The sequence below is a fragment of the Sebastes umbrosus genome, chromosome 4, assembly GCF_015220745.1.
Source record: "Sebastes umbrosus isolate fSebUmb1 chromosome 4, fSebUmb1.pri, whole genome shotgun sequence".
Taxonomy (NCBI): domain Eukaryota; kingdom Metazoa; phylum Chordata; class Actinopteri; order Perciformes; family Sebastidae; genus Sebastes; species Sebastes umbrosus.
In genome coordinates this window covers 146,672-158,238 of record NC_051272.1, presented here as the reverse complement: position 1 = coordinate 158,238, position 11,567 = coordinate 146,672, and the positions used below count along the sequence as shown (strand labels likewise).

Below are 11,567 nucleotides of genomic sequence, written 5' to 3'. Positions count from 1 at the left end.
CTGAGAACAGAAGCTGCTCCAACACTAACAAAGTTACACGTTTTAAATAGATCTGGTACAAACAACACGGCAGAACTGAGTAACACAATACTATACAATATGGTGTATATGTATATGTATGGTGCAGCAACACACCAGACAGGCCTTTAGAATATGCTATTCTATTCTTTCTCACAGCAGACATTTTGACTTGTTATAGTATCAAAGGAACAGGTGTTACTAATAATACTAATAATACTAATAACACTAATAACACTAATAACACTAATAACACTTAGAGATGGCTCCGTTCTGTTGAAGAGTGACGGTGAGTCAGCATGCACCAGAAACGAGTAGACTAATCAAAGCAGCTCAAAGGAATTCAGCCGTCATTAAGTTACATTATTTACATCTGTGCTTTTCCTACTGTGATGAGTCAAAATGTGTTTCATGGAAAAGCAAAATGGGTCTCAAGGAGCTCCACGAGGGGTTTTAAAAGAGCTCTGTCACCCAGGACTCAGGTCACAGGTGTAGCCAGTGTTGCTGATGAGCTCAGGTGTTGCTGTTTCACTGAGGAGCCACGGCCACGCCCGTCTCCAGTACCTGCCCACACAAACCAAGTAGCAGGCAGACAGAGTCGTCACAACAGAACAATGAAAGATAATAAATGGCTCATAATACTACATACTGTAGGACACCATAATACAAGTAAATAAAAATAATAAATATATAAATAAATAGGCAAGATGAGATGTAGTTCAGTTACTGAGATATAATAGTGAGCAGGTTTCTGGTGGATTTGGGATACAAACGGCAATACAAATCTATAAAAGTCCTATATAGCTTAGATTAGATTCAACTTTATTTATCATTGCACAGAGTAGGCTATAAGTACCAGTACAAGTACAAGTACCAGTACAAGTACAAGTAGAATTACAACGACATGCAGTTAACCAGAGTACAATCTAGTAAAGTGCAGATGAAGACAGTATATACAAATGAGGATATACAGACGTAGGCAAAATTGTTGGTACTCTTCCGTTAAAGAAAGAAAACCCCACAATGGTCACTGAAATAACTTGAAACTGACAAAAGTAATAATAAATAAAAAATTACTGAAAATTAACTAATGAAAATCAGCTGTTGCTTTTGAATTGTGGTTCAACAGAATCATTTTAAAAAACAAACTGATGAAACTGGCCAGGACAAAAATGATGGTAGCCCTAGAAAAGATGTAAAATAATGTGACCATAGGGACATATTAAACTAAGGTGTGTCCTGTAAATAACATCACAGGTATCTTCAAACTTGTAATCAGTCAGTCTGCCTATTTAAAGGGTGAAAAGTAGTCACTGTGCTGTTTGGTATCATGGTGTGTACCACACTGAACATGGACCACAGAAAGCTAAGGAGAGAGTTGTCTCAGGAGATCAGAAAGAACATTACAGACCTTCATGTTAAAGGTAAAGGCTATAAGACCATCTCCAAGCAGCTTGATGTTCCTGTGACTACAGCTGCACATATTATTCAGAAGTTTAAGGTCCATGGGACTGTAGCCAACCTCCCTGGACGTGGCCGCAAGGGGAAAATTGATGACATATTGAAGAGACGGATAATACGAATGGTAACCAAAGAGCCCAGAACAACTTCCAAAGAGATTAGAGGTGAACTCCAAGGTCAAGGTACATCAGTGTCAGATCGCACCATCCGTCACTGTTTGAGCCAAAGTGGACTTAATGGAAGACAACCGAGGAGGACACCAAATCATAAAAAAGCGAGACTGGAATTTTCCAAAATGCATATTGACAAGCCACAAAGCTTCTGGGAGAATGTCCTTTGGACAGATGAGACAAAACTGGAGCTTTTTGGCAAGTCACATCAGCTCTATGTTCACAGACGAAGAGATGAAGCATCCAAAGAAAAGAACACTGTACCTAATGTGAAACATGGAGGAGGCTCGGTTATGTTATGGGGCTGCTTTGTTGCATCTGGCACAGGGTGTCTTGAATCTGTGCAGGGTGCAATGAAATCTCAAGACTATCAAGGCATTCTGGAGCGAAATGTGCTGCCCAGTGTCAGAAAGCTTGGTCTCAGTTGCAGGTCATGGGTCCTCAAACAGGATAATGACCCAAAACACAGCTAAAAACACCCAAGAATGGCTAAGAACAAAACATTGGACTGTTCTGAAGTGGCCTTCTACACTGAAAAAAATTGTACTTTGGATCAACTTAAAAAAATTGCTCTAATTTTTTACATCTAATTTTATTAGTTTTTCTCAAATTGTATTTATGATTTGGTTGAAACCGTAATTATGATTTAATATAAATCAAAATATTTGTTTGGCCAAAGTCAAAAACTTACATTCACACAAAGTAAAAAGATTATTTATTATGAAGACCATAAACTATTTTTTTTTACTTTGTTACAACTTAATTTTTCAATTTGGAAAAAACTAATATTTACCATTACATCCAAGTAGAGTTTTACTTTGGAATAAACTAATTAAAATGCTTTAATTTGTTACATGCAATTTATTACTTTGTTACAACTTAGAGTTTTACTTTGGAGTAACTTAAAAAAAATCAAGTTAATTTGTTACATCTAATTTTATTAAGTTTTCTCAAGTCAAATTTCTGATTCAGTACAAACAAACTAAAATTTTAATTTACCTTAATCAATATATTTTCTTTAGTTGCAAGCCAAAATGATACTTTATCTGTGTCAATATAATAGCATTTTTTGCTTTTTTACAACTTACATTTTCACATAAACAAAAGCTAGTAGAATTTTCACATAAGATCAAATTCAAAAAACATTTTGTTACAGACAATGTTTAGTTTAGTTTACTATTAATAAAGACAGGAATATTCTCTTCAAATATCTAAATGTTTATTGTGATGTCTTTTTAAAATATGCATCACCTTTTCTGTTATGTACTAAAAAAAAGAAAAAAAAAACAACCCAAAAAAGGAAACCCACAATGAATTGTGCGGCCAATAAAGCTAGCAAGTATACTCAACACTTGAGGAAAAATACATAGTAACTATAAAATCAAATAAATCATGATCTTTTCAATGTTTTTTAAACCTTATGCAACCTTTCTGTAACCTTAACCACAGATATCTTAACATGTGAAACGGGTTTGTACATCTCTCCTTTAGAACCTGAGATATGTAATGTAATAGCCATTAAGAAGTGTAAAAATAGATTCTAACAGTGTTAAAACTTAACTATCCTTTGATAAAATGACCAGAATGTATGAATGTCACATTATTTTGAACCATTACAAATGTGAGATCAAGAGACCCAAAAAAACAACCAAGGAAAAGTGCAGTTCAATTGCTGGGGGTGCAATCTATGAACAAAGCTTGGTCTTTTGTGCATAAGTCAGTTTAAGAACATTACCATTACTAGTACTGAATTGCTGGTCATTGTGAATTTAGCATTATTCACATTTCAGTGTTAATAACAGTGCCACAATATTTATACCACAGAAATAATTCTGTTAACAGAGACAATCAGAAATTAAGGCCATCTATCTTTCAAATCTTCCACTCCTGATTCCTTTCCCATAATGTCCTGTCTTTGCAGTGAAAAAGTCTTGTCCATTTTGTCCTTTATCACTGCACAGTTGTTTCGCTTCTTCACATCACTTAAAAGTGACAGTCTCTGTTAGGTATGTCGTTGGCCTTTCCACTTTTTTTTGCTGGCAATGCATCCTCTGGAGCCAGTTTTGAATTAAAGTCTGTTTCTCTCTCTTATTTACAATTAACAATGAAACTCTTCCATCATCTTGGAATGTATTTGAATACAAGCTATAAAACAGAACAAAAAACATGCTGTATCCAAATGTCTTTCTTGATTGATCCAGTATTTAGAGCTTGACACTCAGACTGCACACTTTGCGTGTCATTTTCTTTGGCTCTATCTCCATGAATATTTTCTGTAGTGCATCAAAAGTGTATTTGAGCTCACCTGGATAGCTCAAGTTTAGAGCATAGATGAAGCCAAATAACATGGCACATGCATGTGCGACCGATGGCAACTCATTAAGGACTTCCACACCTTCAAGAACAATCCCAATGTCATGTGGTGGCTGGAGAGGATCCTTCTCCTCCCTGATGACAAACACTGCCATTGTACACCTCTCAAGCTCGGTTTCAGCTTCATCCTTCTGCACAACCTGATAAAAGACAAGACATTTATGAGAAAGTTATTCTGATGAAACCACTGACTGATGTACCAGTACAAGAAAATATCTATAAAAACAATTATCGCAATCAAATCTCAATAAAAAATTGGTGTTCTAGTGATGCTAAAATGTTAAGGACTTGCAAAGTCCAGCAGATTAATGGCAGCTCCTCCAAATATTTTCCTCATAGCAAACATTTGACTTTATCGCAAGTAAAGCATTGGTACACGTATTAATAATAGCTATATCCAAAAAGTTATAACATCTTAAATAGTACAATACAGTAGCATACATACTACTATAAGATTCACTATAATGTTAAAAGATACAACTGCCTTGTGTCTTCATATTTTCATTAATTTCAATCTGGCCACAGACTGACACTTTCCACAATCCAATATTTGGATATAATATTGATTTTATGTTCAGGCTTTTGCTGCTCCATCTGCACTGCTGCTGCTCTGAAGTGACAATTATTTCACACTGCACTTAAAATATCTTAATACGTTCCAGCCAAATATAGCCACACTATAGCGTTTTACAAAATATTACATATAAACTAGCACATACACTTTAGTCGTTGTGTTAGACATATTAAATTCTAAAAAAACGTGAGGATTAATGACCACTGGGGGGGCAGAGAACTCCACAATAATTATAGGCATAGTCAAATGTACGGTACATGAATGTATGATACGCTTGACTATTTTTATAGGAACTGACACCATGTATATGAGCTTTAAAGTTTGAATATTCAATGTTTTATCTTGTCTAAAGCTTAAGTGATTCATGCAAAACTACTTACCAGATACTCCTTGATAAGTTTGTCCACGTCTTCCCCAAGGTACAGAATAAGGCACTTCAGCAGACACTCTCTTTTTTGATTCACCTCGAGGCTCTAGGTGAGAGCACAAACACACACATATAATGCAAAACTATGCTGTCCAATTTTGCAACTTATCGGTGTAACCTGAAGATTCAAACACTACATAATGCACATATGGGAGTTACAGCGATTGTGATTTACAAATGCTTTTAGCAAACCAGTTAAAAGGCCCGTCAAACTGAGAAGATAAACGTAGTACATCTTCCAACGTGTAATCTAACTCCACAATCAAATGTGTTGACAAGATGAGCACTATTGCTTCTATTTACAATGTTACTATTTATGTGATATAAGGCACATTTTTGTGTATTGTATGTACCAGTACATACTTGATCAAGAACTTTCAGTATGTTCCGGGTCTTCTCCCTGACAACTCCTCCCTTGTTTCTGATGATGTCAATCAGCTTGCTGTGGTGCTTGTCCAAGGACGCCAGGAATCGCGGTTGAAGTGGAACAGTTGTGATCCTCATGAATTCAGCATTAATCTTTAAAAAACAAAATAGCACATGCAAATGTTCTTACATTACACGTTACATTACAGCGGTGTGGTGTGTGAAATCTTATTTTTGACATCAAGTAAGTTTCTTATGATAGGGGATAATATCATTTACTTTACAGGCCACCACTGAAGTTACTTACCTCATCCATTGTGAACAATGCAGGCCATCTAACTTTCAACTCTTCCACTCCTGATTCTTTTCCCACAATGTCCTGTCTTCGCAGTGAAAAGGTCTTGTTCATTTTGTCCTTTATCACTGCACGGTTGTTTCGCTTCTTCACTTCGCTTAAAAGTGTCAGTCTCTCATTTTCTAATTTTTCAGGGGTCTCTCCAGTTGGAATGTCAGGTATGTGGTTGGCCTCTCCTCTCCTAGGTCTCTTTACTTTTTTTGCTGGCAATGCATCCTCTGGAGCTTTGGACTTCAATGAATTTGCAAGTAATTCAGAACACCCGATGCCCTTGAGCTGAGTTCGGTAGTTGCCCATTTTTGTCTTCAGCCGCTGCTTCCACCCGTAGCAACCGCTGTATGAACCAGGTTCAGAGAGGCATGGATGCTTCTTGATTAGTGCTTCGGCAACGTCACTGAAGTCAGAATCTGTTGGGTAGGCTTTGTACTCGAATATCTCTTCAGCTACCTTTTCCAGAATATCTGACTTTATTTTTGAACTCAGTGTCAACCTTGTCTTGTTTGACCTATACACGGCATTTCCCTTTTCTAACTGCAGTTCAGTGTCATAGGAAAATGTTGGTATTGGAAATTCTCTTGGCGACATCTGAGTTCTTGTAGAGACAGTGCTGGAGGGTGTGGACAGGAGCTCTGTGTCATCTGATTGAGTTGACACTAAATCCTCACAGACATTGAGAATTAATTCTTGGCTGCAATCATCAGTTATGGGGACGACCTTGACAGTTGCAAAATCCTCAAGTTCCGCAGTAGATGTCAAGTTCACTAGTGCATCTCCAAAGTCTCTGTCTTGGTACTGCAGTCTAAAATTCGCATTTAACCCACACACTTTCCTGACTTCATACATAAGCTGCTCCATCGTCTCTGGAATTCCATTAGGCAGAATTAGCTTCCTGGTGTCATCAGGATTCAGAATAACGCGCAACTTGGCTGGCCTTTTCACGGCCATGGCAGCCCATCCAAAAGGATCTAGTAAAAGTAAGAATAAAAACAGTAGTGTTAGTTGGAGTGCAAAATCGGACATTAACTTACATCTCATTCATATTCACAAATTCACTGATTCACAATTCTTCCTTTTCACAATATTATACACAGGATACTATATAATGTATACATTATTTGTGTTTATAATTCTTGAAATATAATAATAGATAAAACATGTAAAAATACTGATATGAAGTGAACCTGCAAATAAATGTTCATACTGACATGTAATTTCCACTACATTACTAATTCAACTGAAATTATTAAAATTACATTTACATTCTGCATTAGTAAGTAGGCCTATACATCTGTGGTAAGTACAAAGCTATTCACTAAAGTGCTGCATTTCTATTTTGGGTTTGTCATTCCTATTTAAACATACATGAAAATGATGTTCACTGTTGTTCATTTTGGGACTTACCAAATTCAGCAATGTGGCTAAACTGTGACCTTTTCAGGAAACAACAGCAAACCTGTAAACACAAAGCAATAGGTGAGATTTCACATTTAATTTTTTGTTGGGATAGTTAGCATTGTCCATAATTGTCACTACAGACTCTAATTTATTAATTAGGCCTTAGACATACTGGTGGTATTACAGTATACTGCATTATACTGACAGATGAGAGCATGTGATATGAATTCTTCCTCTTTAATCGATACTCACCGTCTAGTACTCAATCCATTCTCATCATTTTTGATTATGCTTAAAAAGAGGAAAAGTAATATTCATATGAGTTCACAATATTTATATTACAACATGTTGTTTCAAGAGCAAAAAGAGCAAAGTCACCATATAAACTAACATATTCCTCTTAGCAAAACGGTAACTCTGGATTAAAAAATGTGTAGGGCACAGAAAATTGTCAATCACCTGTCGTACTATCAATCCCTCCCTGTGTTGCTAATCTGAGCGGATTCACTGCTTGGAGGGTACCCTGATAGAGGGAGGTGGGGGTCTGGAGGGTACCCTGATAGAGGGAGGTGGGGGTCTGGAGGGTACCCTGATAGAGGGAGGTGGGGGTCTGGAGGGTACCCTGATAGAGGGAGGTGGGAGTCTGGAGGGTACCCTGATAGAAGGAGGTGGGGGTCTGGAGGGTACCCTGATGGAGGGAGGTGGGGGTCTGGAGGGTACCCTGATAGAGGGAGGTGGGGGTCTGGAGGGTACCCTGATGGAGGGAGGTGGGGGTCTGGAGGGTACCCTGATAGAGGGAGGTGGGGGTCTGGAGGGTACCCTGATGGAGGGAGGTGGGGGTCTGGAGGGTACCCTGATAGAGGGAGGTGGGGGTCTGGAGGGTACCCTGATGGAGGGAGGTGGGGGTCTGGAGGGTACCCTGATAGAGGGAGGTGGGGGTCTGGAGGGTACCCTGATGGAGGGAGGTGGGGGTCTGGAGGGTACCCTGATAGAGGGAGGTGGGGGTCTGGAGGGTACCCTGATGGAGGGAGGTGGGGGTCTGGAGGGTACCCTGATAGAGGGAGGTGGGGGTCTGGAGGGTACCCTGATGGAGGGAGGTGGGGGTCTGGAGGGTACCCTGATAGAGGGAGGTGGGGGTCTGGAGGGTACCCTGATGGAGGGAGGTGGGGGTCTGGAGGGTACCCTGATAGAGGGAGGTGGGGGTCTGGAGGGTACCCTGATAGAGGGAGGTGGGGGTCTGGAGGGTACCCTGATAGAGGGAGGTGGGGGTCTGGAGGGTACCCTGATGGAGGGAGGTGGGGGTCTGGAGGGTACCCTGATAGAGGGAGGTGGGGGTCTGGAGGGTACCCTGATGGAGGGAGGTGGGGGTCTGGAGGGTACCCTGATAGAGGGAGGTGGGGGTCTGGAGGGTACCCTGATGGAGGGAGGTGGGGGTCTGGAGGGTACCCTGATAGAGGGAGGTGGGAGTCTAGAGGAGCTGCATGGTTTTTCTGGCCTTTTCAGACATGGGATACCTAACTTTTAAAATAAACGAGGTTCCATGCAGTAACCAGAGAGAGAGCTGAGGCAGTAAACAGACCGGCTGTGGATGAGAGACGGCCGGTGAACGTGCGTCACCTCCGTCAAATTAGGTTTTGTTTGTTAAACACAAGTTTTAATAAATTGATTTAGTTTTTACTCCAAAGGTTTATGACACTTACAGTAACGTTCATTATGGTCGTCAATTCAGTAACGTTAAAGTGTCCGCGGAGTTTCACCTAGTCCTCCTCACCTGGATCTGCTGCTGCAGCTCTCTGTGTGTCTCTGTGTGTCTCTGTGTGTCTGTGTCCCTGTGTGTCCCTGTGTGTCTCTGTGTGTCTGTGTCTCTGTGTGTCTCTGTGTGTCTCTGTGTGTCTCTGTGTGTCTGTGTCCCTGTGTGTCTCTGTGTGTCTCTGTGTCTGTGTGTGTCTCTGTGTGTCTCTGTGTGTCTCTGTGTCTCTGTGTGTCTCTGTGTGTCTCTGTGTGTCTCTGTGTCTCTGTGTGTCTCTGTGTGTCTCTCTGTGTGTCTCTGTGTGTCTGTGTGTCTCTGTGTGTCTCTGTGTGTCTTTGTGTCTCTGTGTGTCTCTGTGTGTCTCTGTGTGTCTCTGTGTGTCTGTGTGTCTCTGTGTGTCTCTGTGTGTCTCTGTGTCTCTCTGTGTGTCTGTGTGTCTCTGTGTGTCTTTGTGTCTCTCTGTGTGTCTGTGTGTCTCTGTGTGTCTGTGTGTCTGTGTGTCTCTGTGTGTCTCTGTGTCTCTCTGTGTGTCTCTGTGTGTCTGTGTCTCTCTGTGTGTCTCTCTGTGTCTCTCTGTGTGTCTCTGTGTGTCTGTGTGTCTCTGTGTGTCTCTGTGTGTCTGTGTGTCTCTGTGTGTCTGTGTGTCTGTGTGTCTCTCTGTGTCTCTCTGTGTGTCTCTGTGTCTCTGTGTCTCTCTGTGTGTCTCTGTGTCTCTGTGTCTCTCTGTGTGTCTCTCTGTGTGTCTCTCTGTGTGTCTCTGTGTCTCTGTGTGTCTCTGTGTGTGAGAGCGGCGGAGGAGCCCAGCCCCGCCCTGGTAGAAACATGTCCAGACCCGCCGGCCCTCTACCCTTCTCCCGGTCTCCCGGTCTCCCGGTCTCCCGGTATAACAGCCAGGCCTCTCCCGAGCACTTTTCTCATGTGAAGAAAATGACTTTAGCTAACAACATTAGCATTAGCATTAGCTCCAGTATTGACTTAGCACTAGTGAAGCGTTGGTAAAGAAAGGTTTCTCTCTACATGACACATTAAAGCAGATAACCTGGTTTAGCTAGTGTTAGCTAACAACATTAGCATTAGCTCCAGTATTGACTTAGACTAGTGAAGCGTTGGTAAAGAAAGGTTTCTCTCTACATGAGACACTAAAGCAGATTAGCTGGTTTAGCTAGTGTTAGCTAACAGCATTAGCATTAGCATTAGCTCCAGTATTGACTTAGACTAGTGAAGCGTTGGTAAAGAAAGGTTTCTCTCTACATGAGACACTAAAGCAGATTAGCTGGTTTAGCTAGTGTTAGCTAACAGCATTAGCATTAGCATTAGCTCCAGTATTGACTTAGCACTAGTGAAGCGTTGGTAAAGAAAGGTTTCTCTCTACATGACACACTAAAGCAGATTAGCTGGTTTAGCTAGTGTTAGCTAACAGCATTAGCATTAGCTCCAGTATTGACTTAGCACTAGTGAAGCGTTGGTAAAGAAAGGTTTCTCTCTACATGAGACATTAAAGCAGATAACCTGGTTTAGCTAGTGTTAGCTAACAGCATTAGCATTAGCTCCAGTATTGACTTAGCACTAGTGAAGCGTTGGTAAAGAAAGGTTTCTCTCTACATGAGACATTAAAGCAGATTAGCTGGTTTAGCTAGTGTTAGCTAACAACCGCGCAAAATACAAGAGACAGTGTAAAAGAGTTGTCCATCCTGCCACTAACCATAAATGTACACGGAAAACACATGTGCCCCTAAAAACAACACAATCCAGAGTTCCTACCTTGTTTAAAAGAGTCTTCTTGAGCAGCAGCCGTCCTCTCTGTTGAAGCGGGTAATGGCGGACAGCAAACTTCACGAAGGAGCGAGCTGATGTGACGTCATGTGGTCACGTGACATGAACATCTCTGGTTTGAAGTGAAAATACTATTTGAGTTAAATTATTGCTTTACTTTACTCCAGGGGGAGTATTATTTACTTTAAAGCAAAGTGAAAAAAACTGGTTTAAACCAGAAAGCATGATTTTCAATCAGACCAATATAGAAATGCACTTTAAATGAATGACACAGTCGTTGCACTTTTTTCAGTGTATGAGCCCTGATCTAAATCCTATTGAACATCTGTGGAAGGAGCTGAAACATGCAGTCTGGAGAAGGCACCCTTCAAACCTGAGACAGCTGGAGCAGTTTGCTCACGAGGAGTGGGCCAACATACCTGTGGACAGGTGCAGAAGTCTCATTGAGAGTTACAGAAATCACTTGATTGCAGTGATTGCCTCAAAAGGTTGTGCAACAAAATATTAAGTTAAGAGTACCATCATTTTTGTCCAGGCCAGTTTCATTAGTTTGTTTTTTAAAATGATTTTGTTGAACCATAATTCAAAAGCAATGTCTCATTTTCATTAGTTAATTTTCAATACATTTTTATTTATTATTATTTTTGTCAGTTTCAAGTTATTTCAGTGACCTTTGTGGGTTTTTCTTTCTTTAACGGAAGAGTACCAACAATTTTGCCTACGTCTGTATGTGGCGTATATATAAATAGACATGTAGATTGCAGTTAAAGTGCAAAGGATACACATATGTTATATTCTAATGAATAAGAGTTAAGTATAAGTTGCATACTGATGAAATATTGTAAAATATAAATATACAAATTTATTATTTTTAAATGCAATATCATGTAAAGCATTATGGAGGA

At 40.2% G+C, this 11,567-nt stretch overlaps 1 protein-coding gene across 2 annotated transcripts; it reads right to left on the bottom strand.

The window, feature by feature from the left end:
* Nucleotides 1-2,911: 2,911 nt before the first annotated feature.
* Nucleotides 2,912-7,761, bottom strand: LOC119486148. Of its 2 annotated transcripts, XM_037766037.1 has the most exons (5): nt 7,146-7,761; nt 5,697-6,709; nt 5,387-5,542; nt 4,977-5,069; nt 2,912-4,162 (listed from the first exon to the last, which is right to left on the bottom strand). In XM_037766037.1, exons 2-5 carry the CDS (start codon nt 6,687-6,689, stop codon nt 3,854-3,856), a joined length of 1,551 nt encoding a protein of 516 aa, XP_037621965.1. In that variant the 5' UTR covers nt 6,690-6,709; nt 7,146-7,761; the 3' UTR covers nt 2,912-3,853. The 2 variants fall into 2 exon arrangements, with proteins under 2 accessions (XP_037621965.1, XP_037621964.1); XM_037766036.1 differs by lacking the exon at nt 7,146-7,761 and having other exon boundaries at nt 5,697-6,853.
* Nucleotides 7,762-11,567: the final 3,806 nt, after the last annotated feature.